General features: G+C 38.7%; 1 protein-coding gene across 2 annotated transcripts in view; it reads left to right on the forward strand.

Moving 5' to 3' along the window:
• Window positions 1-25,119, forward strand: part of MBOAT2 (membrane bound O-acyltransferase domain containing 2) — a 126,888-nt gene extending 101,769 nt beyond the window's left edge. For both annotated transcript variants that reach the window (XM_058551841.1, XM_058551842.1), the window contains exons 6-13: window positions 557-611; window positions 5,693-5,876; window positions 9,705-9,897; window positions 10,257-10,360; window positions 13,103-13,167; window positions 14,789-14,921; window positions 17,022-17,173; window positions 18,887-25,119. In XM_058551841.1, coding sequence (XP_058407824.1) covers window positions 557-611; window positions 5,693-5,876; window positions 9,705-9,897; window positions 10,257-10,360; window positions 13,103-13,167; window positions 14,789-14,921; window positions 17,022-17,173; window positions 18,887-19,103 — 1,103 coding nt within the window. In that variant the 3' untranslated portion in view covers window positions 19,104-25,119. The remainder of the gene's footprint in view (window positions 1-556; window positions 612-5,692; window positions 5,877-9,704; window positions 9,898-10,256; window positions 10,361-13,102; window positions 13,168-14,788; window positions 14,922-17,021; window positions 17,174-18,886) is intronic.
• The last annotated feature ends 2,707 nt before the right edge of the window (window positions 25,120-27,826 follow it).

The raw sequence follows: 27,826 nt of genomic DNA on the forward strand, positions 1-27,826 counted from the left end.
GTTTAAGATCTAGTAAGTTGATGTTTAATCATAAATAATATCCTACTGTTTGGGGGGAAAAGGTAAAGAAATGGATGAAGATGGTATATTTGACTTTGGTTTTCATTTATTAGAGTCATGTAGGAGTCAGGAAATCATTCCTTACTTTATGTTGAGCTTCTAGTCCATAGTACTGATGTTAGTCATTTAAGTCATCCAAAATAGGAAAATTTTAATTCCTCCTTTTGGAAAGTTATAGCATTTACTATTAAATATGCTAGCACTGGGGAACTTTTAAACTTAAATTCCTTTAGAGAAGAGTCAAATTAGTTCTCTGATGTGTGTTATTTATCTTATACGACCTAGACATGTTGGATTACGCAATGGTCCTTTCACATGATTGAGCCTATGTTGCAATGAGAAAGAAAGGGAAGAATTATACCAAGCAATTATACCAAAATTGGGATAATTATGCATGAATTTCAAATGAGGAAAGTGATGAAAGTGTGAATGGGAAAAAAAACTCCATTCTTGGGAGAAATCATAATTGATAAAAGTACCTATTTTTGTTTCTCAGGGATGTTTCGAAAGGATGAAGAACTGACTCCATCACAGAGAGGTTTAGCTGTAAGGTATGTGCCCTTTAATTGTCTCCTGCCATGGTGCACGCTTTCTCTGGCTGGAACACACATTACTCACATAGCTAAGGTTGACTTGTCCTCCCGGAGGTACTTACTTTATGAAAAACCAAACCTTCCTCCCTCTTCACACCTCCCTGCCACCAAATCTTGCTAGTTAGGAATCCTTTCTAAGGCTCACATAGCACCTTGAATATATCATCCTACAGTATGCACTTCCTGTGTACCATGAGGCTATCTGCTAAATTTTCTGTCTCTCCTGTGAAGCTCGAGTTCCGTGAAGACAGGAAGATAGTAGAGTCTTCATGTCTGCTGTGTAGTAATTACGAGTAATAATCACAGCTACCATTTATAGACCAGTAACTTATAATATGTTAAGTTATAGATATAACTAAGATATAAATGTTAATATAGTGCATAGATGCCATGTTTTGAAATAATGAGGAACCAGTAAGATATTCTCAATTATTATTTGAGGTATTCATTCTGGGTATTAGGCTTCTACTTCATTTATTATAAGTACTCTATTGACTAATCTAAGGAATAGCTTAATTTCTTGGCAGGTTCTATTTTTAATCTAATGAAATTAGAGATCAAATATTAATTTTACTTAACTTGCTATGAAGCACCCTTACTTCCTATAAATCTAGAATTAATAGATGCATGGCTGTTAGGAGAATGAGATTAAGTTTGTGATAGGAGGTAGACCCTACCCTAAGTGTTCACCTTTGACCCCATGTCTTGGGAATCTTCTTCTATTTTCCTCATCTTTAAAATTATTCTGTTTTGATCTCCTCTATAGTTAGTCTTCATATATCAAATATACATTTGAATATACTTAATTGATGAGAGGTTAATTTGATCTGGGTTCTTTGATCTTTATGAGTTCTTGGTCCCTCCCAATAACCGCTCATTAATACCCACTCAGCTTCTGTTTCCACCTTTCCCTGCCGCATAGCCACCTGGCAAAACCCCAAATTCAACTCTCTGTCTACCTGAACAGTGGAAGAAAACAGAGTGGAAAAACACTCAGTCTTGCTGATTGGACTCATTTTGAATGTGTTACCCCAAATTTAAAATATGGATCTTATTATTGCCGACAATTCTATTACATATCCTTAGTCCACTCACTTTCCCACTCTCTTGTAAGATTATAAATCTTTTTCCTTTCTCCTCAAACTTCCAACACTTCCTCCTCTGTACTTACTTAGGATGGTAGCAAAGTATTTTTGGAGAATATAAAGGCAACTCGACTTAATTCTGCAACCACCAAATCTACCAAACTGCCTGTATCTGTAACCAGTAGTCTCCTTTCTTTCCCAGTGACTAGTATTGCTGTCCACAGTCCAGTCCAAGGCTGGCTTTTCACTTTGACACTGAATCCAATTGCTTCTTTTTTACTCAAAGATTTTGCTTCTTCAGTTATCCCCTCTCGTGCGTCATCACTCATCAACGTCTCCCTCTCTGTTGGATCATTCCCATCATCTTAAAGGAAAAACAAACCTTCCTTACCTCACATTCCCTTCTAGCTACCTCCCTGTTACTCTGCACTCCTTTATAGTAAGACTTCTTAAAAGATGTGTCTGTTCTTACTGACTCCCCTTCCTCATCTCCTTTCTCTCCTCAACCCCTGCAGTCAGGTTTTCGTCTCCACTGCTGGTCTGATATCAATTCCGGGTTGCCCTTAATCTTGGCACATTTAATTTGTCAGCCTTGGTTTGCACGTTGCTCAACCTCTCAGCACCATTTGACCCAGTTGATCACTCAGTTCTTGAAATACCTTCTTCACTTGCCTTCTGGGACACTACATTCTTTTGATTTTCTTCTCTCTCACTGGCTGTTTCTCTCGGTCGTCTTTGCTGCATCCTCCCCCTCTGTCTTACCACTAAATATTCCTGTCTTCCAAGCCACAGCCCTTGGACTTCATCTTCTCCGGGTGATCACATGCAGTCCATTGGCCTTAAGTACCATCTACATATTTGAGGCCTCCTAAATTTATATTCTCACTCCAGCCTCTCTCCTGAGCTCCAGCCTCATATGTCCAACTGTCGTTTCCACAGCTCAGCATGGGTAGTGAATAGGCGTCTCAAATAGAACTCCTGATATCTGTCTCCCTCTTCCCTTTCCCCATGCCCCTCTTTTCTTCCGCTATTACTACCCACTTAGTTAATAGCAGTACCGTTTGTCACTAGTGGCTTAGGGGAAAAACTTAGGCAAACTCCCTTTTTACTTTAAATCCACTTCACCGGTAAGTTAAGTCAACTTTTCCTTTGAAACCTCTCTCTAATCTGATGGCTTCTTACCATTCCTGCTCAGATCACTCCAGCCCAACCCTCGTTTTTGACTTGGTCTACCGTAATAGCTTTCGCAACTGGGCTCTGTTTTCTCTCTTGCCCTCTGCAGTCTACTTTCCACCCATCAGCCAGAGATCCTTTTAGTGTGTATTGGGTCATGTTATTCCCCTCCCTTGATGAAAACCCTCCAGCGGCTCCTTTGAGAATTAAGAATAAACTAATAAACTTCTGACCATTGCATGTAAGGCCCGACCAGAGCCCAGAGTTCTGCCACTCTCCCTCGCTCAGTCCCCCCGTAACTACACAGAGCTCCTTGTCAGAAACACCCCTCCCTTCGCTGCCATCACTCTAGCCCTTGGCCTGATTTATTTTTCTCCAGAATATGTATTGCTGTTTGATGTTATATCATATACTTATTTTGATTGTCCCTCGCCCTACCTCCCAAATGTAAGCTCTGTGAAGACAGAACTTTGTTTTGCTTATCATTATATCCTCATCACCTCGATAGCGGTTCAGCCCCAGGGGTGATTGTGTCCCCCAGGAGACATTTGACAATGTCTGGAGACATTTTTGGTTGTCATAGTGGAAAAGGGGTGGTGCTACTGACATCTAATGGGTAGAGGCCAGGGCTGCTGCTCAACATCCTACAGTACACAGGACAGTCCCCTACAACAAAGAATTATTGCCAAGAAGTGTCAATAATACTGAGATTGAGAAGCCCTGACCTAGGACAATGCATAGTTGATATCAAATAAATATTTATGGAATGAAAGAATGACTCTTTCATTTAATGTCATAAATGAAGTATTACAATTAAACTTATTTCTCATTTTAGTAGCAAACATTATAGTTATCTACTTCAGTACCTAAAATGACTTGTCGTTTGATATGACAGGTGAGCCAGAAATTCCTTCAATAAATTTCGTGGTTAAGAATTATCTCCTGTCCTTGCTAAGTGATACATAGTTTGACTTGGCCAGATTGAGCCACGCCTTGATACCCTGGTGTTGTTTTGGTCTTGAAATAATTGGTGTTGAAAATGGAGCTCTGTGGCTGCAGCACAAGAAGTTATTTTGTAACTTTGTGATTGCAGGGCGCTTGCCCTGGTGTTTAGGGTGGTGAGAAAGCGATCTGTTCCAGCATCAAATGGAAAGAACTACGAGAGAAAATCTGTCAGAAATATTTTGCTCTCATCAATCTTGAGCCCTCAAGAGAAAATACTTAAGGTTCAAAACACTTTTAAATGTAGAATAATAATTATGGAAAAATTTTAAAAGGCATTTTGGCTAAGTGGTGACCTAGCTAGTGTCAGATGGACCAGAAGCACTGTTTTCTCTATTGATTGTTTTTTATAAAAATATATATGAGCAGGTTCTGTCAACTTTCCTTGGCCACAGAGAGTGGTTGTGCTTTTTAAGGAGACAACTTCTCTTACTAGAGAGGAAGAAGGGATTATAACGTGTTTGAGAAGGCTGCTTCCTGTCCCAGGTGTAGTTCTTTTATTTATGATAGTTTATATTTGTCAATAGATGGCAGACTTGATAAATGGAGCTGGTTTTAAAAAGTAAATAAAAACGTATACTCCTAATTCATTTATATGATAATGTATACAGTCTAAATAGTCTTCTATGTTACTAACCATTTTTCACCTGATTACCTGCATCGAGAACTAGAATGCTTGGTAAACTTTAGATACCATGTGCCATTTGAACAGACCCCAAAGCAATTGAATTAAAAAATGTTCTAAGACATCATTGATTCATCTCTCTCTCACCCCCCATAAACAGTCTATCAGCAAACCCCTGTTCTGCCAGAATGTATGCCGATGCTGCCTACCCCACTGCTCCCAGCAATCACCTCCTGCCCAGTAGCCTCCTGACTGGTCTTCCTACTTCCACCCTCCCCTTTCCACATACAGGGGCTAGAGGGATTCTTTTGAAACATAGGTGTTTAGAAACCCTATTGTAGTTTTTCATTACATTCAGAATAAAATCCCAAATTCCTATCATGGCTTGTAAGGCAGGTCCTGTATAATCCCACCTTGGCTCTCTCTAACTCTCCTCCTTCCTCTTTTCCCTGTTCAGGCTACTCCAGCCACCCCGTCCTCCCTGCTGCCGGACGTGCCCCATCTCAGGGATTTTGCAGTCATTGTTCCCTCTGCCTGGAATCCTTGTCCTGGATATGCACACGACTCCATCTCTCACTTTCTTCTGGTCTCTGCTCAATTGTTGCCTTACCAGAAAGGCCTTCTCTGACTTATTAATATAATAAAATACCCCCTTCTCTTTGTAGTGCATAGCAACTCTGAAAATATTTTATATATATATATTTTTTATGTGTTTTCTGCAACTGTTATGTGAGCTCTGAGAATGCAGGACTTTTCTCTGTTTCGTTTATTGCAGTATCTCTAGACCCTGGAGCATGCCAGGCACATAAATGGCACACACATAGATTTATTAAATGGGGGAATGATTGACTAGTAAGAGATGATTCTTTATGCCATATCATATCTCATCTGTCTTAGGTTTTGTCATGAGGAATTAAGTAGAAACCCTTCGTAGTTGTTCATAAAGATCTGTATAGAAACTCCTCTATCCAAAAATACTGCTGAGCATTAATACATCCTGATCTTTTAAATTCTTATTGTATAGGTGCAAGTGAAAATTAAAGCTTATTTTACTTTCGAAGTGGTAAGAGCAGTGAGGTAGAGGATGATTATTCCTATTAAGTTTTCTGAAAGCTTATGTAACGTCTCACAAGTTGCTTGTCTTTTAATTGCAGGCGCATGCCAAGCCTACTGGAGTATTTAAGTTACAACTGTAACTTCATGGGTATCCTGGCAGGCCCACTCTGCTCTTACAAAGACTACATTACTTTCATTGAAGGCAGATCATACCATATGACAAAATCAGGAGAAAATGGAAGAGAAGAAATACAGTATGAAAGAACAGAGCCATCTCCAAATGTAAGATCATGAGATTCATCTGGTGCCGTTATAACATGTATTGATTAGTCCTGTTGATTTAAAGATACTAATGTTTTCAAGTTTTGAGTTTACCCATCTATTTCTTTAAAAATATTTTTCAAGATAAATGAGTCTTCACACTGCCCCTGGTAGTGATACCTAGTAGAAGTACAGTCATGGTTAAAGAGTAAAAATAAGGTTAAACTGTGCTGAGTTCCTTAGTGAGAACAATGCTTTATCATTAGAGAGTATTTTACAGGAAAGTCATTCTCGTGGAACTGACCCAGCCTAATTTTCCAGGCTTTTTCCTTTTCTGTACCTTATGTTCCAGCAATTTCAGAGCGTTCTCTTTTCCTGTCCCGCTTTCCCCGTCCTCTTCCTCTTCATTGCCACTTGAAATCTTACTCTTCTTTAAAGGCCTACTTCAGATATCACCTTTCCACAAAACCTTTCTGATTCTCACAATAAGAAAGATAATAAGGGCTGACACTTTGATAGCACCTCCCATGTGCCAGGCACTGTCGCAGGCACTTCACACGTTCCTCTTCAGCCCTCACGGCAGTCTGAGGCGGCGGGGCGGTTCTCACCATTTAACACATGGGGACACTAAGGATCAGTAATTTGACCAAGATTCCCAGGTTGACAGTAGGAGAACTAGAATTCAGACTCAGGCAGTCTGGCTCCGAAGTTAGGGCTGAATTGCCTCACAACCGAACATAATCTTCACTCCCCTTGAACTACGGGGATGCCTGGAACTGCTGAGACGCTGCTTTATCAAGAAAGTCTACGAGGCTTTGTGTAGGCAGCTGAGTTTCTGCTGGATTTGATCTGGTAGAATCTAAAAGTCCCATGAGAAGTAAGCCAATCAAAAAATCTGCGAGACAAAAAAGGGAGCTGGCGTGTTTTCTCAGAATGCGGGGCTTGGAGCAAAGGATCACCCTCCTTTCTAAGTTATTGTAAAACAAAGAGGGAATGAGGAAATGTGCACTCATTTGCAAAAGCTCTTATATTCTCTCTTTTCTGCCGTGTGACTCATTGTGTTTTATACCAGAAAGGTGCTTTGTCTTCATCCTCTCTATTACTGGTTAAGTGTTAATTGATAAGTGGCGTATCAAACTGGGTTGAATTTCAGACTTGAAATTGGGTATATTCAGATCTCTTTCATTGACTGTTTGGTGTCTCCAGGCTGACTACTTAACCCTTTAGAGGTCTCACTGCCATAAGAGAAAGAAAAGATGATTATAGACAGCTTCAGTATTCCAGAAGTTGATTCTGGAATACTGGAAAGAGAATGAAAACCTAGGAATCAAGATACTGGACATAATTTCGTAAAATATTTGAAAAATATCAAGTGCTACAAACGTGTGAATAGTAGTAAATAAAACCCAACAAAGAATAATACAAATTTGTATATTACTTCTGTCACTTCACTATGAATTTTTATGGGATTCACTCTAATAAAACGTCACTTTCCTCTTTTGGGTTATAGACATCATAAATCAGAGGTTGTTGACAATGGAAAATATTTTTAATATGTTATCTCACTATTTTAATATCTGTTTAAATTAAATTCCGTATGTATATAGTTCACACAGTCAAATAGTAGCAGTTGTTTACAAATCACTCAAAGGTCTTTGGAAGCTTTTTGTGCATCAGTGGGATGTGTAGACACTTAAGATCCAAAGTAGAACAGTCAAGTAGCCAGTGCTGGAAAAAGGACCAAAATAACAGGGGCTTAAATAAGGTGGAAGTTTATTTTTCTCTCACATGCCAGCTCAAGTGTAAGGGGTCCATAGATAGTAGGGCGGCTCCATGGGTTGAGGATCCAAGCTCTCCCCTGTTTTTGCCATCCTGAGGGTGTTGCCCTCATCCACATGGTCTGAGACGGCTCACCAGGGAAGTTGTACATGTTACTTGTGCTGACATCCCATGGACCATGTAGCTGCACTCAGCTGCCACGGATGCTGTCGTGTGTGGTCTTTAGCTAGACTTCTGTGTGCCCAAATAAAAACTTCCCTTGCTGTGCAAGAAGCGGAGGATGGCTCCTGGGTCAGTCTCTGCCATGACGTCTGTAGGTCTTTTCTGGGGACTGTTTGATTTCTTGAGTGAAGGATCCTCCAGTCTTCTGCCCAGAGTATACAAACTTGATTGCTGGTCTCTGGAGCTGTGCAGGGCAAGGGAGCTGAGGATTTCTCCTCTCAGAATGCAGACTTTCTCCATAGTCTCCACATTTTCATTCCAGCGCTTAACCCAGCCCCTCTCTGGACCCATGTCCCTAAGCCTGGCTCTTCTCTGGTTAGACTTCTCTGAGAATTAACTTCTGGCCTCCTGCTAGAATGGTGGAGGGCTGTCACCTTACTAAGCAGGGAGGCTCTGGGAACTAGGGGATTACACCTGGCTTCCCAGTTTTAGGCCCCTCACTCCCGCCTTCCAAGGTACTTGATCCCTGCATTCTCGGAGCCTTTTTGGGGCTTCTGATTGGTGTTTGCACCACCTGGTAGTTGAGATCAGGTGCATATTACTTTAATTTTTTTTTTTTAATTGAGATCTGGAAACTTGTATATGTGGTGTAAGGGCCACAGTATTTCTCATTATGTTGCTGAGATGATACACCCAACTTTTAGGTTAATGCAAGAGGCCATTCATTTCATCTCACTTCATTTATAATTACAATTTTTCCTCTAATTGCCTGTTTTAAAATCTCTTTCTATTCAAATGTATAGATTAGATATTTTGAGGAGGAGTGAAGAAAGAGTGGAGAAAACTTTGAAAGACAACCAGGAAAATGAGACTAAGAACAGCTGCAGCATGGAGTCCTTGAGCATTCAGCACCTCCTAGCAAGAGCAGCCTGAGAATAGAAGACAGATTTTCACAAGTGCAGTGAATCTGGCATGTGCTTTCATGCCTGCCTTTGAGCCGCTCTTTTCACACTGTTAGAGAAAGCGTTCAGAGTGGATGTTCATCTGCATATTACTTCAGTTAATTTGAATATCATTTGATTATTGTACAAGACACTCTAAATCCAAGTATTTTGTTACATTCCTTTATCTGGATCCAGCCTTTCCTTTCTTCTACTTGTTTCTTTCTCTTTGTATCCTGTATAATCTCCTTTATATTGAATCAGATTGAAATATTCTGCCCTACTAAAAATACAAGAACATCATGAGTTGGATTCTTTCAGGGTAATTTCACCTTACCAGAATATAGTAAAGAATGGCCTTTTCTTTCCATCATTCTTTTATGCAAATCTTTTAGTTTTCTCAAGTGGGTGGCTCTTTTGGTTTTATCATTCTTGAACAAAATTGCGTTAAAGAACTTTCAGATTTAAAGATTTAAGTTGTGTGTTGTAAAAATAATGTCCACGAAGTACCTAGAATTTGGAAAATATAGAAAAGACACAATGGAAAAAATAAGCTCTGTGTGGATATATGTATGTGTTTAATCACATAAAATTCACTACCAAAAGTTATTAATATTAACATTTTTGTGTAGTCACACCTTTACATGTGTGTTTGCTTTTAGATGTTTTTTATTTACTGAAATATTTTTTTATTTACTGAAATATTATTTATTTTCTGAAAACACATATTGAGGTTTCTAGTGTGATTTGAGCCATAATCCAGAGATAGTAATAGAGATAAGGCTGGAAATGTTCATACTGTGAGACCGTGGAGGGCTTTAAATGCTGAGCACAACATAGTTTATGATTTTTGACAGGAGAGTTACCGAGTTAATGCTACATTCAGGAACATTAATCTGGCAGTAATATGTAAAATGAATTACAAGTAGTATCGATTAAGTTTAAGAGGTTTGTCTTATACTTTCAGATCGCAGTCATTCAGAAGCTCTTAGTCTGTGGACTTTCCTTATTATTTCACTTGACCATCTCTAATGCATTATCTGTGGAGTATAACATCGATGAGCATTTTCAAGCTACAGCTTCATGGCCGACAAAGGTTGTCTATCTGTATGTCTCTCTTTTGGCTGCCAGACCCAAATACTATTTTGCATGGACATTGGGTAAGTAACACATGAATGGACTTTTCTGTTACTGTGTTGAGGTGTATCTTACCCTACAGATAGCCAGGAGAGTCCCTCTTGAGGATGTGAAGTTAAAGACCCATTAGAAAAGTTAGGGTCATATTTGTAGAAGAAACAAATGTACAGCTCATATCCAAGATATATCCTAAAAACTGTTAGGCTATCCTAGAAACTGGATCAAGGTCCATTTTATTATAATATCAGATAAAAATGAGAATAAATCTACTTTTACTGTTTAAGGATAAAAAATCATAGAGTATAAGATACACTGTCTGGGAGAACATGATAGATTGTTACCTAGGTTCTTAATACTGTTTTTTTCATTTTGTTTACTACAGCTGATGCTATTAATAATGCTGCAGGCTTTGGTTTCAGAGGATATGACAAAAATGGAGCAGCTCGTTGGGACTTAATTTCCAATTTGAGAATTCAGCAAATAGAGGTTAGTGAATCATCGAGAAGTTAGTTACCATAAGATACTTTAGGTGCCATAATTTGCTTTCATAGGTTATGATGTGGTGTTCCAAGAGTGGTATTGAAGGATTTTTAATAATACTCATTCTTCCATTCAAACAATGTTTATTGGTCATCAACCATGTGCTTCAGGCACTGGGAATCCAGTGAATAAGATTGCTGTGATCTGGGCCCTCATAGGGCTTTAATCTGGGGTGGGGGGGGCGCCGTTACAGGGATACAGAAAGATAGGTTATGATTAGAGAGGTGGGATATGTGCATGTTTATAAATAGGAATCTAGCTGAGGTGAGATGGCTCAGGGAAAGGGCCCTGAAGGAAATAATGTCTTAAGCTGAGTCCTAAACGATAAGTAGGAGGTAGCCAGGCACTCCAGGTAGAGGGGGAGCAGCCTGAGAAAGTGAGAAGCGGTATGTGGCTCATGTTGGTTCACATTGTAGGGAATGGTGTCAGATGAGGCTGAAGAAATAGAGGCCAGGTCAAGCACAGTCTTAGAGGCCATATTAAGAGTTTTGAATTCTCCTATAAGAGCAAGGGAGCATTGTAGATGGGTTATATGCAGGCAAGTGAGATGATCATATACGTGTTTTAGAAGAATCTGGCTACATCAAGTAGAATGTGTTGCCCTTATGAGCCACAGTGGTCTCTTAGGAGGGTATTGTGTTAATCCAAGATGATGGTGACCTAAACCAGGGTAGTGACAGTGGGGCTGGAAAGACAAACACATTGAAGAGCTGTTTAAGAGACTCAGCAGAACTTGGTGATACGTGGGAATCAGCAAGAGAGAATGAGTTATGATTCACGCTCAGCTGTCTGGTTTAAATGACTGGGCTTGTGGATTCCTTTCCCTGAGATAAGGAACAAAGAAGAGGCCCAGGTTTGAAGGGAAAGATAATGTGTTCACATTTCCGACTTCACTGTGTTGTCCAGCAGGCCAGTGAATGATCGGACACTAGCTGAAGCATCTGAGCTTGAGACCATAATTTGGGAACTATCAGCATGTAGCATTTCAAGTTTTGGGAGAAACCACAAGAGTAGCCGTGAGAGAGCCTGAGAGAATGAAAAGAGAGGAGAGCCCCTGAAGGAGTACTCATACGTTCAGATTGGGCAAAGGGAGGCAGTGCAGAAGGAGTAGCCAGAGTGAGAAGAGGAGAACCAAGAGCAGACCTTGCTTTGCAAGCCTCCAAAAAGGATTATTCCAAATAGGAGAAATTACCAAAACTTTGGGTGAAAGGTTAACAGGGAACTTGATAATGGATGCATCAGGCAGGACCCACTACTGCACCTCAGCATCACCGACATGGGACAGCCAGGCATTAAGTGCCTGTGGTTGTGATACCCTCAGAAATACCGCACCACCTCTCAGGTAGTTTGCCAAGATACTTAAACCTGACCAGGTCTCTAGATCTTTCTAAATTTAGAGGGAATCTGGAGATAGAGAAGTAAGTTAAACACCAGATCCAGCAGTGGGAAATTCTTTAGGACAAATGACCCAATTTTTCCCAACAAATAAATGGTATGGGAGAAGTGGGGGCAGAGAGGGGCTATTACAGATTAAAAGAGACTTCAGCCAAATGCCCTGTATGAACCTTGTATGGATCCCAGTTGAACAGGCCAACTGGAAAAACATGTTTCTAAACAATCAGGGATATTTGAATACAAAATGCATATTAAATGATGTTAAGAAATTAATGTTAATTTTGTTAGGTCTGATCATGGTTTTTAAGAGTCCTTATTTATTGGACATAAATTCTGAACTATTTACAGGTGAAATAAGATGTCTGGTATTTGCTTTGAAATATTCTTAAGGACGTCAGTCATAAAAATGGAGAAAGGGAGGGAGAATTCGATAATTGTGGACATTGGATGATGACTATGTGGCAGTGTTACTAAACTTTTGTTCATTATTACTACCCTATGGAGCCTTTTGAGACTTTTTTTTTCCTAATCCGCCCCCCCCCCAAGAAATTTTAACACCTCAGTAGACAATATACCGTGTATCTCTTTCTGTACTGTACATATATATGTGCTTTATACATAAAAAGAGTAAGATTTCTTTTGCCCCATAAGAACCAGTTTTCATCCTTGGATTTTGACAAGAGTAGTAAATAATGGACCACAGAATTGAAAATGGTGAGGAGGAGGAGAAGACCTGAGGAGGAGATAGTTACATAGGGAAGAATAGAGGCCAGGAGTTCAGAGGTTCCCTCTGAGGTTGGAGGGTAGCGTTAGTGGGAGAAGCTTGAGTGAGGAGGCTCGAAAGGTAGGAAGACAGTGTACAGATCCACTCTTTCAGGGTAGCAGTTCCAGGTGGGGCGGAGATCCCAAGTTGCTAGGAAAGGCCAGCTGAAGAGGCATGGAGGTGAGGGAACTGGGAGACTGCAGCTTGATGGGGCGTCCAGTCCCCAGTGAAAGGGTCCTTGAAAGGCCGTCTTTATACTCTCTCAGGAACTTCTTTTGGATAACTCCATGACAACCTCTGTAGATATTAATGTATAGGAGAAAATGGTGATAATCCATTTACCTTGTAGATGTTCCCTACAATAAACAAACTCCTTTTATGAATGATGTTGCTGTATTAGAAAAAAAGGTAAGAAATCAGTACACTACCATCATTGTCAAGTAATTTATTTTTAGCACAATAAAAAATTATTACTTACTTAAAGCTTCATTATTTTGTTGGCCAAAGAAAAAGGTTCCTTTGTTTTTCAGATGTCAACAAGTTTCAAGATGTTCCTTGATAATTGGAATATTCAGACAGCTCTTTGGCTCAAAAGGTATGTCTCTTCAAGAGCAATCTTAGCTGTACTTTGGCATCTAGTACTTAAGGCTGAGCTTCACTGAGTTCAGATTTTTGATTAAATTAACAGTGTGTTGAGGGACATTGTGACCTTGGTGTTAACCAGGAAACACTGTTAACATCCTCCAAAGCAAGGTACTATCAAATCGGAGAACTGTTTTGGCTTGTCATGAGCATGGCTGTCACTGACCTCTCAGCCCATCTTTAAAGGCCTCTACCAAGGTCTGAGAACGGCAGTGTCCTCCTACTCTCATTCTTTGGAGATTTGGTTAAACAGAGTAGCTATACAACCTGTGTACATATGCCCTAGATTTTCCAGAAGAGTTCCAGTTTTAGAATATTTCAGTTCAACAGATCTATGTATGTTAGGTGCAGCATACAAAGATGAATAAGACAAAACGCCCCAGCCTCTGCAGTCACACCGTTCACAGTCACAGCAGTGTAATCTACATGTGCTGTCCCCTGTAGGGAGGCTGATGAGAGAGAGCGAGCAGGAGCGGTGAGGGCTCAGAGGGAAGAGAGGTGCTTGCACTGAGGTTTATGGTTAGGAGTTTGTCAGATGGACATGAGGAAGGTAAAGCAGCCCAGGCAGAGGAACACTGACAAAAGACGAAGTTAGGAAATTGCACGGAAAATCCCAGGAATTCTGTCTCATTGTTCCCAGTGAGACACACTGCCCTATCTTGAGTTTATTTCATAAAATATTGCCCCTGTAGGGCCGGCCCCGTGGCTTAGCGGTTAAGTGCGCGCGCTCCGCTGCTGGTGGCCCGGGTTCGGATCCGGGCGTGCACCGACGCACCGCTTCTCCGGCCATGCTGAGGCCGCGTCCCACATACAGCAACTAGAAGGATGTGCAGCTATGACATACAGCTATCTACTGGGGCTTTGGGGGGAAAAAAATAAATAAATAAAATCTTTAAAAAAAAAAAAATTTGCCCCTGTAATGGTAGGGCTCTAAGCACCTTCTGTGTAAAGCAGCCTTCTTTTCTAGTGTCCTTTATTTTATGACAAGTTGAATATCTTTATCCCTTGAGATATCCAGAATATATTATTGTCGCTTCCTGGTGCCTTACAGTCTCCCCAATGGCTGCAGATTTTCTGAGCTAATCTGTTGTGTTATTTTTGTTGTTGTTATATTTTAAATTTGATACCTTAGGAAAATCTTACTTATATCTGAGTTCTCTACCCTGTTACAGGAAGACTTTAGACTAAGCCCAGCCTACTTGCCAGAAAGAATAGTGTTGTTAGATCAGTTAAAAGTTCTTAATGTTGTTAAAAAAAATGGTAAAATAATATAAAATAAAAATAACTTAAAGTTTATTTTTGTAAATAGTATAGATTCCCAAACACTAGAAATGATCATTTTAGCTATTACATATACCAGTAAGAAGATAGAAATTAAATTTGCTTTCCTAAATTTGATACTTAATAGCTATAACCTCCCTAAAGTCACAGATAAACTTATTCCCTAAGATAAGTTGTGGTGGTTTTCCTGGTTATCCTAAATCCTGTCAGGTAATAAAAGAATGACCATTGTGGGCTTTATAAACTCTAATCCCTCATTCCTCTTGGCTCTCTGTGTTTTTCGTGGTTTCTAGGGTGTGTTATGAACGAGTCTCCTGGAGTCCAACTATCCAGACATTCATTCTCTCTGCCATTTGGCATGGGGTATACCCAGGATATTATCTGACATTCCTAACAGGAGTGCTGATGACTTTAGCAGCGCGAGCTGTGAGTATCACGAATTTCGTTTTATACCTCAGTTGTAGTCCACTTGAACTGATAGAAAAGGCGGGTAAACCTTTTACGAGTTTGGCCTTATTTCCTTGGCCATTGTCAGCGCTCCACTCTGGCTGGAAGTGAGGTGTGTGCCTGGCGTGTTTGTTGAGTGCTCCTGGGGTCTCCATACTTGGTTCATCTATGGAGAAGACCTGATACACAGGAGGCACCCACAAAGTGTTCATTGTCTTTACAGAATTTTCTGAAGGAGAGCTAAAAACTAAGTTAAATAAAGATGATCAGGCGGGTAGGTTTATTTTAGAAATGTTTGCTGAAGGCTGTAACCTTTGAGTCCTCTTAGATGAAGAGTGAACTATGGATAGGCCTAGATAAAGGGGATGGGTAGACACCACATTGGAAGCAGGGTGCGATTCTTTAGAGTATCTGCTGGGTTGGGACCTGGAGTAATATTTTGGGAAACAGTTGCGAAAGTAGGTTGGTGACATGAGTGGTCAAAGAAGAAGGACAATTTAGTGTTAAGTCCTCGAAAGTCAATCAGAGGAAAGTGACATGACAGCAATGGTGTTTGAGCAAGCTTATTATGGCACAGGTGAGAGGGCTTCATTTAACAAACTGGCAGATATTTACTGTATTCAGTCTTAAGGTACCTTGGGGGCGTATGAGGGAAATATCAAGAAGTATTAACTAAGGGCTATCCCTTCTGGTAGTTTAGTCTAATTAGCGGCGTAAGGTGTATGTATGTGTATGTGTATACGTACACCACAAGGCATATATGATAGGGTCCATGGGTTTTATAGATAGTAAGTACCATAGGTGTTGAGAGATGAAAGAAATCCCTTTTGGTTGGGTTGACTGGCGGTAGCCTCATTAGGAAACTGTGGTTGGATTTGGGCTTTGAAAGACGAAAGTTATTTCAATAATGAGTAAAGTGTAATGGGGGGACAAAATGATATTCTAGGTGTGGAAATGACATTAGCAAAATCAGGTTTGAAAGTGCCTGGTGTATTTGGAAATAACAAGTAAATTTAGTTGAAGCAGAGACTTCATGTATGCATAAATAGTAATTCTGGAAAGGCAAGTGATGGGGTGGAGGGAAGTGGAGCAATAATAGAAGAACGTGAACACCAGACTGGGGAAGAGACTCAGCCTCATTCATTGGAGTATGGTGATGGAATGCTGAAAACCATGCCTCAGGGAAACTGATTTGCCGTTGGTGGACAGAATGGAATAGAGAGTGGGTAGCTCCTGCGGTGAGCTAGGCAAGAAGTGGTAGGAGCTGGGATTCAGTTCTGGTCACCGAGTGACGGTCTCTGTAAGGAAGAGCCGTTAACCATACACCTCATCATCTCTGAAAAATTTGTGTGGCATCCTCATGGCAGGGCAATGTTTTACCTATAAACATATTAAACAAGAAAAGTGGGGAACACAATAGAAAAAAGAAAATAATATTTGGTTAAGTTTGCATGTTTCAAAACTGAAATGTTTTGACTTTCTTGGAAGCTAAAAAAAGTATTAAAATAGTGATTGTTAGAAAACACCTGTTTTTGAGAAGCTCTTCCCAGCTTTAATTAACGAATGAATAATGTGTGCAGTTGCCATTTATTTAATAAGTGCTGTTTGACCTGAGCTCAGTGTGTAACATCCATTTGTCTTTCATAAATGCAGAGGTTAAAGAACAAGGAAGGATGCCTCACTTCATAATAGTTGAAAAAAATTGATAGTAGATTGAACTTTATATATATTACTATAGTTTACCAATTATGATTTAAGGAGCTCCAGGCTGTGTTATTTTTTAACTTTTTTTGGAAACTTTTAATTTTAATGCAACTTCAAATCTACAGAAAAGTTGGAAAGAACTCCTATATGCCCTTGACCCAGATCCACACATTTTGCCCATGTGCTTCATCACACTCTCTCTGTATTTCTCATACATACATGTGTTAGTTTTTTCTGAACCAATTTTCCCCATAGTGGCAGACTCCCACCAGCAGTGTGTGAGTTTCAGTTATTCTACATCCTTGAAACAGGTGATGTAGTCAGTGTAATTTTTAAGAAATAATGTAAGCAAATATTTTTGTTTCTTTATTTCAGATGAGAAGTAACTTCAGACATTATTTCATCGAACCTCCCCAACTTAAATTATTCTATGATGTTTTAACATGGATAGTAACTCAAATAGCAATAAGTTACACAGTTGTGCCATTTGTACTTCTTTCTATAAAACCATCATTCATGTTTTACAGGTAAGTGTTACTCTTAAAAAAATGCCAGTGGGAATAACTTTATTTTTAAAAGAAAGCTCCTTGCTATTGGGTAGAATAGAAAAATAGTACCATAACCTTATTTCTTGCAGTTAAGTGGATCTTCAGTTGCTTTTTAATCTTAGACCAAGCAGTCTCAAGTTTTTTTATGGAATAATTCACACCACTCAGCCCTCAGAAGAGAGTGTGATTTAGAGAAATATCAGCTGGGTAACCACTGCCTCAGGTTGCTTAAAGATTTAACTAGAAAATGTAGCTGTTCTTTCTACACTTGGATGTTAACTAAACTTATTGTGGTGATTATTTCACAGTATATACATATACTGAGTCATTATGTTACCTGAAACTAATATAATGTCATATGTCAATTACATCTCAATTAAAAAAGAGAAACATCAGGTTAGATTTGGTCTGCAGGCCATAGTTTGCTCACTGCTGCTCTAGGGTCAAGGTGTAGGAGGTTATGTGTTAAAGCAGAGGCTTAAGAGTCACTGGGGATATTTTGGGACCGGAAGTAAAATATATCTTCTGATAATCGAGTGACTATTGGTAAAGTCCATAGACCAAGAGTTCAGGCTATCAGCCTGCTAACTCCAAAAAGGAACGGGGAACTTGAAATAAGATGGACAATAAAGAACACGATGAAGCAGTTTTAAAAAAAGAAAGTGTAGCTTGTTCTTTAGAAGGAATTATTAATTCTCTTAATTTCTTTAATCAAAAGAAATAAATTACTTATATTTCATTTATTGGCTCCCTCTTCACTCTTGCATGTTTCATTGGTACTTTGTCATCTCTACGTTATAGAAATTGTTGTCTTGAATTCATGTTTTGTTTATCTGTTTATCTCCTCTCCCTTGCCCACCAAATTCCACTCCTCCCATATTAGAGGAGTGATATCTTGGAGATCAGAAACTTTATTCTTTCATAAATTCTTCGTTACCCTAGCATTTAGAATGACAGCACAGGTATGTGATCAAAAAATTGTTGAGTTGAATATGATGATAATCATACAGGAAGACATTAAGTAACTCCTGCTAAAATTTCCATTTTAACAAAATTATTACATATTTTTAAATGTGACTGAGCTGTTGGTTGGATTTTCTGTCCCAGGAACTTTTGTCACAGTCACTTGAACTTACAGCTATAGAAGCTGTTTAGGTCACATTTGGTTTATATTTAATTTGGGGAATGTTACTTCTAATAATATTTTTAGTAATGCGACCTTTCTTTATTTCATGACAGTAACCATCAAGAAGCAATATTGTGTATCTATTACTCATGTCATTGGAATATTTGTGAATAGCAGGGGAGGCCGGAGTAGAGAAAGTCTTTACTATCACTGTGTTCTCTTTGTTTGCTCAATATTTGATTCTGTGGATTTGAGAGATTATTTTCAGATCGTTGCAGCTACTAATAAGTACCTTTTTGTTCTGTTTAGCCATGGCCTTATGACCCTTCCAGAGGAATGTAATATGATCTGTAGTATCATGCTCAGAAGCAGGCCGGGTTATACGGCGCTTTATAAATACCCACTGACATGCGCTGTAGAGTTCCGTCTCATGAGGGAGGAGGAATAGGAGAATCATGTAGTAATGTGCTCATCCCAAGGGGGCATGTGACATTTTGACAAGTGTGCAGTTATTAAGAATGGTTATCAAAAATTTAATAAAGTAAATTTTTTCCTTTTTCTTTTAGCTCCTGGTATTACTGCCTTCACATTGTTGGTATCTTAGTATTATTGTTGTTGCCAGTGAAAAAAACTCAAAGAAGAAAGAATACGCATGAAGATGTTTGGCTGTCACGATCCAAAAAGTTTGATGAAGGAGAAAATTCTTTGGGACAGAATAGTTTTTCCACAACAAACAATGTTTGCAATCAGAATCAAGAAATAGCCTCCAGACATTCATCATGAAAACAACAATGCGGAAACACTTTGATGGCTATTTTTTGTATGTTAACAGAAACCAATCTTAGCACCTTTTCAAGGGGTTTGTGTTTGTTTGAAAAGAGATTTATTTGGGGAAACGGACAGTTGTAGATAGGGAATTTCCTGTATACAGAGGGGAAATGGAGTGAAAGAACCCCTTCCATGCCATGTCCCTGTGGGCCACGCCTTATATAAAATATTTCCATTATTTCAGTGGGCACTCAGGACCTCAGCATATGTCCATAGGATCATATGTGTGCCCTGTTGCTGAATGTATGTTGCATATCCCAAGGCGCTGAAGAGGTGGAAAAATAATTGTCAGTCTGGGTGATTGAGAGAAATTAATTTTTCCAAATGAGTGTCTTGCCTTAAACCCTCTATTTCCTAAAATATTGTTCCTAAATGGTATTTTCAAGTATAATATTGTGAGAACACTATTTCAATATTTGATATTGTGTGCTATAAAGGAATTCTGGAGGAATTTGAAACAGGATATTTAAGATTGTGGATAGTTTAAAAATGCAATAAACATCTCAGTATTGGAAGGGTTTTCTTAAAGTATGTCAAATGACTACAGTACGTAGTGAAACTGTAAACAGTAATGGATGCCAAATTATAGGTAGCTTATTTTCTTGGAGAGGTTAATTACCTTGTGTCAGTCAGAGAACCCTTCAAGGAAGAATTTCTTAAACATAATTAAAGGTTGGCAGTTGGATATTTTAAGCTTATTTTCTTAAAAAGAGAGAGAGAAGATGACAAAGACAGGAAGGAAGGCATGAATGTAGAAAGCACTGTGTGGCCTGGAGCTAGAGCCAGTGGCAGCTGTCACGGGGCACAGGTGCACAGTGCAGGGACCAGGTGCTCAGCAGAAGCGCTTTCCACCCTTATTTATCTGAGTTCTTTGTGATTATGTGAGACATAAAAGTTTAATAACTTTTTAATATGTTGGACTTTTAAGTGAAATTTATCAAGCATAAATTATATGGAATTATAAAGAGATTATGAAAATAATAGTGGTAGATTGCTTGAAGGTTTTGAAAGAGAAATCACTGAGTAAGGTTGCTAACTGGCTAATCACTTTCTTATCCTTGACAGTTTAATTCATATTTGGGAAAGTTTTAGGGAAATGAAAACTTAAAGTCATTGGGTCTGAACCACATTTTCAAAGAATATAAATTAGTTTTCAAACTCTTAACTTCTCACATTAAAATTTTGCTGTGAATTCTCGTTAATGAATTTTAGATTCTGTCAAGTAGAAAATTCTATCTTACAGGCCATTTTCACCATAATTAATCTCACCTTGAATTATTAGGTATCTCCTTTGATCCTGCAGAGTCTTGTGATGGCTACAATAGCGGAAAGCAGAAGAGTGGGATGTGGGATGTGAGGCCAGCCTGGCGTCAGGGCCTCGGGCACAGTTATAGATCATGGGCTGGGAGAGCGACCGGTGGGCAGGGCCTTCTGACTTCACCTTTATTTGACCAATCCTTTATGAAATTTATTTTCTTTTTGCCTTAAATTTTTTAATGAAATGCAAATTGTCTGTCTATGATGAGTCTCTTTTTTTTTATTTTTGTCATTAATAAATTTGCAAATGAATTTAAGGACAGAACAACTGTCTGGTTCAAGCTATGTGGTATTTCATTTAAAGAAGATGAGAAAAGCACATGGACTTGGAGCTTTTGAGGTCTTCAGCAAAAATGTCAATGTATCTTTTTAGAACTTTAGAAATATCCTAGTCTTTGTTTATATGAAATGTTTTTATTTTTCTGAAGGTAAATTTTTTCCACCTGATGAAGTTAGCCTTGCCCTGTTACCTCCCAGGAAAGGATAGAGAGCTAAATAACTTTTCTGTGTTTTCTCATGTGTGGAAATTAAGCTAGCTGTGTAATGTGAGAGGATAGAAAAGAATAATCATGGAAAGTATCAGCCCCCCAAAATGTCTCCTCAGTTTAATTAATGCTGCAGAGAATCTGATCACTATTAAGGAAAAGTAAACAAATTTAGAGTTTAAAAGACAAATCTAGGCATGTTGTAAGTGAAAACAAGAAAGCTTAATAAAGACTTTGTTTTTGTTCAGTCTATGTAGCTATTTACAAATAATCACCATTTATTTCTATTATTGGACTGTATTTTATTTCTCAGCCTGTAAACCTAAAATCACTGTTACCTATTTCTTGTTTGGTGAGTATAATCATAGCCCTACCATCCAGAAAGCAATATGATTGGTGAATTCTCCAGTTACTTTGAAGATAATACATTATATAGACAGTTTGACTCATTTTCATCCCCTGGATAACTATTTTTTTGTATGAAATATTTTTTGGATAGCTTTTCTCTAATTTTGGAGGAAGTGTAATCACAGGTATGCAATCTGGAAGAAAAACTAAAGAAATAATTCTAATTCTCAGCTTGACTTTCTCAAGAAGAAACTTTTTGTGCTTTATAGAATGAGTATATCTACTTGGAGTGTTGTAAGGATTAATACTTTACTTCTACTTATAGTAGAAAACTAGTATATCTCTACTACTGTTAAGTATAAAGGGATTGCTTCTTCTTTCTTAATCAATAGTATAGGATTCAGTCCGTATTTATACTATTTCTCCACTCTCCAGTTGTCATGAAACCACTTGTGAGATGATCAGTCAACATCACATTGATATTTTTGGTTAATTATTATACTACTCAGGGAAAAAATGAACAAAAATAATTATTCTTCCCTCAGTTTCATTTTCTTGAAACAATAGCACTTTGATGTATCTCAGCTGTCACCCTTTTACAAGTGGCTTAGTCTTGGTTTTTAAAATAAGCATTTTTATTGGAACTCAGGGTAATTGGGGAAATTTATTTGGCTTTTAAAATGTCTAGCATGATAGAGAAGGTTTATTTGGCTTCAAAAATGTCCAGCCACCACTTAAGCTGCCACCATACTTTGTGTTAAAAAGTATTTTTGTTATTGATCCCCGCCATGTGTGACATTCCCATACAGGATTTCCAGATACCAGTTTTGAGAAAAATTTGTGGTGAAGAGAATGGTTCTAAAAAGTGAAGGTAACTTACATTGAAGCGCTAATTGTCCTGGGAGGAGACCTGGATCTTCATCTGGCTCAGTCATTAATGAGCCTTATGTCCTCTAGAGGAAAGTTCCTTAATAAGCCCAAAGGGTCAGTTCTAAAAGTTTATGACCAGTAATGAATGGAAGCCTCAGTAAGATCTGTAAGAGTCACGGACCAGGGCAGGTTCATAACCAGGACTGTTATCATGGTCATTTACTTTTATTACTTGGGCTCAAAGCCCTGACTTTTCTAAAGGTGTTCATAGCAACAGAGGAAGGAAAACTTTTCAGTCCATTAAATCAGAAGGCGTGGCGGCACCCCATTTCTACTGGAGATAGCCCTTAAAATAAATCTTGCGTAATGACATTGTCTCTACTGAAGAAAACGTATTGTACTTTTGCTTTCTCTGCTTTTTTGGTTTTTGTTTGTGCTTTGTAAAACTGAAGAAGATATATGCTAAAAAATGCTTTATACAACTTAGCAACTTTACTGGACAAGGTTTACCACCATACAACTTCTCAAATATTATTTTATTCAAAGAAATTTAAAGCATATTTAATTTAATTATACTTATTTTAAACTATAGAAGAAATTACTTTAAAATTTTGCCATTAAAATAATTACAAAATTTATACTTTTATTCGAGGACTAGATTACACTTAGGACAAAAATCTTTCCTATTTAAAATTCATACCGTGTAAATTTTAATTTGTATCTTCATGAACAACTCTGGACGTTTATACTTTTTTGTTTCCTTATTATAAATTGTTCAAAACTATTAGTTAATTGGTTTTAAGAGTTCTACATTGTAAGTGAAAGAAAAAATTACTTGAGAGAATAATTGTTTCGGAATGGTGCCTGTTATTGCTGTGGCAGCGAAGGATTTGTCCAGAGTTTTAGATACAAACCAGTATTTTGTAGAGTTTTATTCAGCCACTAATAATCCATCCTGGCTGAAATTGAATATATCAGATTTAACATAGGTGCAGAATTCTAAATAACACTGTGAAATGTAATCTTCACTGCCCTCAAGGAGCTTATAAAGCTGTTACTCTAACCCAGTATGCATTTAATGAATGGCTGATTGTTTCTACACTTATCTTAGATGTTGAAAGTTCTGCTTTACAGCCCTTCTTTTGTAAAAGTGAGTTTGTATCAATGCATGCTCCTAATGCTGAAGGAAAAGATTTGCATTTAAAAAAAGAAATTCCACTCTGAAGTTGGGTTTGGAAGATCAGAATGCAGAGGGTCTCTACCGGGTTTTCCTGCAGCGCCAGGTGGTCAGACCTGTTACTACCTGAGAGATAGTAACTCTCATCACAGAAGAAAATTTTAAATGAGATTTTCCATGTTGGTATTTTGTAGGAATGCTCTTATAATCTATGACTAAGCTGCTTTTTGAGGCTCTTGTTGTACAGAGGATGCAGCCAATTACATTTTAATTGATGGGCTGTTTAATAATGTTTTTAAATAATATTTATTTTAATACATTTTTAACATTATGCAAACCCTGGTAAAGAACTGACAAGCTCTATAGGTGATTGATTGGGAAGACTTTCTGAAATGGAGCCTAAAGACACATTTATATGCTGCGCATTTAAAACTGATTATAACTACAGTCATGTGCTGCATAACGATCAAAGCTGGACCACATATCCGATGGAGGTCCCATAAGATTAGTACCATATAGCCTAGGTGTGTAGGAGGCTGTATCATCTAAGTTTGTGTAAGTACACTCTATGATGTTCCCACAACGACGAAATTGCCTAATGATGTGTTTCTCAGAATATATGTCCATCGTTAAGCAACATGTGACTGTATCTTCTTTTAGTACACCTTTTATAATGCAAAAAAAAAAACAAAAAAAACAAAAACTATATGTTCTATAAATAATAGTATAAAAATCCATGCAAAACCACTGTCTAAAGCTTGCTCAATGATGCATAGCCATCTCCTCAGTCATGTTTTATCAAATTGTTCTACTATAAAAAGAAATGGAAATATAATGAAAAGCTGAAAGGTACAGAGCAACATAAGTAGAATGACTAACCATTTTCTTAATAATGTGTTTGAAGTGGAAAAAGTGACTGGCTGCCTTTTACTGGAGTCATAAATGACTGTATCCTGCCCAGTCTCTTATTTTGGGGTAACTTCTTTGAGAAATTGATTTGTTAATATTCCTTTTAATCCTTTCCCACTAAAGGACAAACACATCTAAAGAGTTTGACAGACTTTTAAAATATGCCTCTTTCCAGATTTTAAGTATTTTTGGTTTTGTGTATATGAATTTGTCAATGAAGTTCATTTGCTCTTGACTTTTTATCACAAGGAGAGAGGAATCAAACATCCAACACAAATGTGTTCCAAGCCGTCTTCTCTGTCTTCCGTCACCCATAAGCAACTGCCTCTCTGAACCAGAAGGGGTGCTGTATAAAGCAATAGGAGTGAAAGTAAAAATAGTTTAGGTGAAACAAGAGAAACTCTTCTGCATACGTACAGAGTGAAAATGTGTGGTTTCATTCCTGCCTTCCTTTGAAAGTTGTGTCTTGCTCTCTGCCCAGGAGTAGTTGAACATTGTTACCCAAACGTGAGCAGGGTCCCAACTCCAGCAGCCAGTATTTATAGTCCTCATTTGCCTTCCCTGGGTGAGAACAGAATGTGGTGTTCTGTGCTTTTTGTTTTTATTATTCCAAAATATTTTTTTAAAGAAGTGTTATTTTTCAACAGGTTCATAAATTAGTTCTTGTTGTATGGTAAATTAAAACTACCACTGTGTCAGTTACACTGTGATGTGATAATCTCATAACCACTCATTTCTAGTCTGTGTCCTTAGAGCTGCACTGGTGGCTTATTGCTGGGTTTTAAAGATGTTTTTAACTTACGTGTAAATGTTTTTTTTCTAGTTTGTGTGTCTTTAAAACTGATTAAACAGTAGTTTAAAAATACATGTGTGTGTGTTTGCTAATTTCAGAGGCTTTAAATTCCGTTCATAGAACTGAATACCAGGCCTATCGTGAGAAGTAATGGTCTTATTTTATTGAAGGATTCTTCAATATGTTGATAATATTCTAAGGAGTCATTGACTCTACTTTAAAAGTATTTAAAAGAAACTATTGTCACGTTATAAACACCTTGGAAGGCAATTAAAACAACTTTACAATATGGGATCTTGCATTCTGTCCTAAAACAGACATAAAGTGAAGAAGATGCTGACTTTCTTCAATTAAAAAGCAAGAATTAGCTTTCCCAGTCCTGTTGTTGGCCTTTCACTGTGCTCATGTCTGTGTCTGGTTTTTCCTTTTGAGAAGCAGAGCACTGGGACTCCCATTGGCTTTCTGTACCATGATTACACACTTAAGGAACTTTGGAGTGTACTTCCAGGCTCTTCTAGATGCTGTTGTGAACAATTGTGGAGCAAACATATTAACTTGTAGTGTTGTACAAAGATGCTAGGCTGAACACATGCAAGTCAGTCCAGTCTTGGTGCTTTCTCCCTGGAAGGCCTTAGACTATGATGGCAGATTTACATGACCCCATTTTGAGATTCAGGACTGCTGAAATTGGGCCACGACCAAGGACAACAGGGACCCAGCACCCAGAGTCGCCTGCCAGTACAGCCCTTGCATGGGTCTGTGCTGACAAGCATGACAAGCTTGATTTGCTTCGCAGTAAGGAAGGCCCTGGAAGGCCAGATGATAACAGGCCTCTCCTATTTTACGTAGATGAACATTATAATGTATTTTGTATTTTTCCCTTCAATTATTCGTTCCACAGTCATTCAGTAAGTTCTTCCCCATGTACTGGGTAACTAAAGAATAAATCACTGCGCTTGTCTTCAAGGAGCTAATAAATGATTACCATATAATGGACTATGCTTTATTAGAGGCATGCACGGAGGGCCTTTGGGATGAGGAGGGAAGTTCTGGAAGTGTTGGGTAGTTGCACAGAGGAGTTGGTGCTTGGGTTTGTGAGGAAGTGTTTCACTGGGCGGAGGAAGACAGTGAGGGGAGTTAATTAGAGGTCGAAAGTCAAGAATTTTACAGTGTTATACACAAACAATACAAACAACAGGAGTTATGCAAGTTTAGGTGTATGTGCCAATTATCTATCTAACGCTACCTATCTTCCCCCAATTAGAGGAATGATAGCAAAAAACTGTGAGCCAACTTTTTAAAAATAAGACTTTACAAAATATTTGAAGCATATAGCTCAGTGCAGAACAATGCAACAGACACTCATGTGCCCACTGCTCAGATCGAGCAGATGATTTTGCTTTGCCATATTAGATTCAAAATTTGTCTTTTTTTCACAAAAAGAACGTTGCACATCAGGTCAACGTACCTGCCTCAGCCTTTCCTTTCCCCCCTCCCTCCTCGGAAGTAACAACTATGCCAATATGAGCATCTTTTGATAAACTTTTCGTTTGGTTGCCTTTCTGTCTTGTAAGCTTAGCTATGTGATTTTTAAAATAATGTGTTCTATTTCCGATAGTTTTTCTAGGTGTTTTGTAGCAAGGTGAATTGTGTTGGCTCAGTCTGCTTGTTGCTGGAGCCAAATGTCAGCTCAGATTTTTTTTTTTTTTTTTTTGGTGAGGAAGATCAGCCCTGAGCTAACATCCATGCCAATCCTCCTCTTTTTGCTGAGGAAGACTGGCCCTGGGCTAGCATCCCTGCCCATCTTCCTCCACTTCATATGGGACGCTGCCACAGCATCACCTAACAAGCGGTGCATCGGTGCACGCCCGGGATCTGAACCCGGGCCGCGAGCAGCTGAGCGCACGCACTTAACCGTTACACCACAGGGCTGGCCCCTCAGCTCAGATTTTTAATGTCATTAAAATACTGCATTTCTCTTTACTGGTAGAAATCTTGACTGTTTTCTTATGTGTATCTCTTATTTTTCAAGTATGCTTTGTTTTGTGCTTGAGTTTTCTTTTTTGTCACATCCTCCCGAGCAATACCAATGGCGTCGATTAGCCAGGCTGAGACTCACCGCCAGCAGAAGGGTGGGTCGGGATCTGCCAGCTTTGGCAGAGCTGGATACACTGTACCCAGCAGAGGGATGCCATTCACTGGTTGCCATCCGTTTTTGCAGGGTGAGCATGAGAGCAGCCTTAAAAAAAACAGGCCTGAGATCTGAGCTTAGGGGGCAGCTCTTTATAGCCATCACTAGCGAAGCCAGCTGCCCAGCACCTGGAGACTGAGAGCCCGTGAGAAGATGAGGTGACTTCAGCTGGCCAGCGGGGCCATCAGTCCCTCAGAAAGATGAGTTCCTGTTTGTCACTCCACACTTTTTTAATGCATGAGTTATTAGCCTCAAGAAGAATGTTATATACACATTGCCTTATTGTCCCATTAAAAAAAAAGACAAATTCACAAGTAGCGTTCACCTCCCAGACAACTGACTTGCCACTGCCCCTGCCTGCCAAATTCTCCCCTAGTTCATAGGAATGACCTCCCAACTGGTCTTGCATCCTCCAGGGATGTCTTCCTCCAGTCCATTCTGTAAAATGCAGCCTTAAGTCACCTTTGTTAAGTCAACAAATCAAATTTTTATTTTCCTGCTTCAGAAATGAAACTGTTGCCGAAACCCTTTATAATAAATTCAAACTCTTAAGTATAGCATAAAAAACCTCCCATGATCTTACCTTTC

The sequence above is a fragment of the Diceros bicornis genome, chromosome 12 (genome assembly GCF_020826845.1).
Source record: "Diceros bicornis minor isolate mBicDic1 chromosome 12, mDicBic1.mat.cur, whole genome shotgun sequence".
Taxonomy (NCBI): Eukaryota; Metazoa; Chordata; class Mammalia; order Perissodactyla; family Rhinocerotidae; genus Diceros; species Diceros bicornis.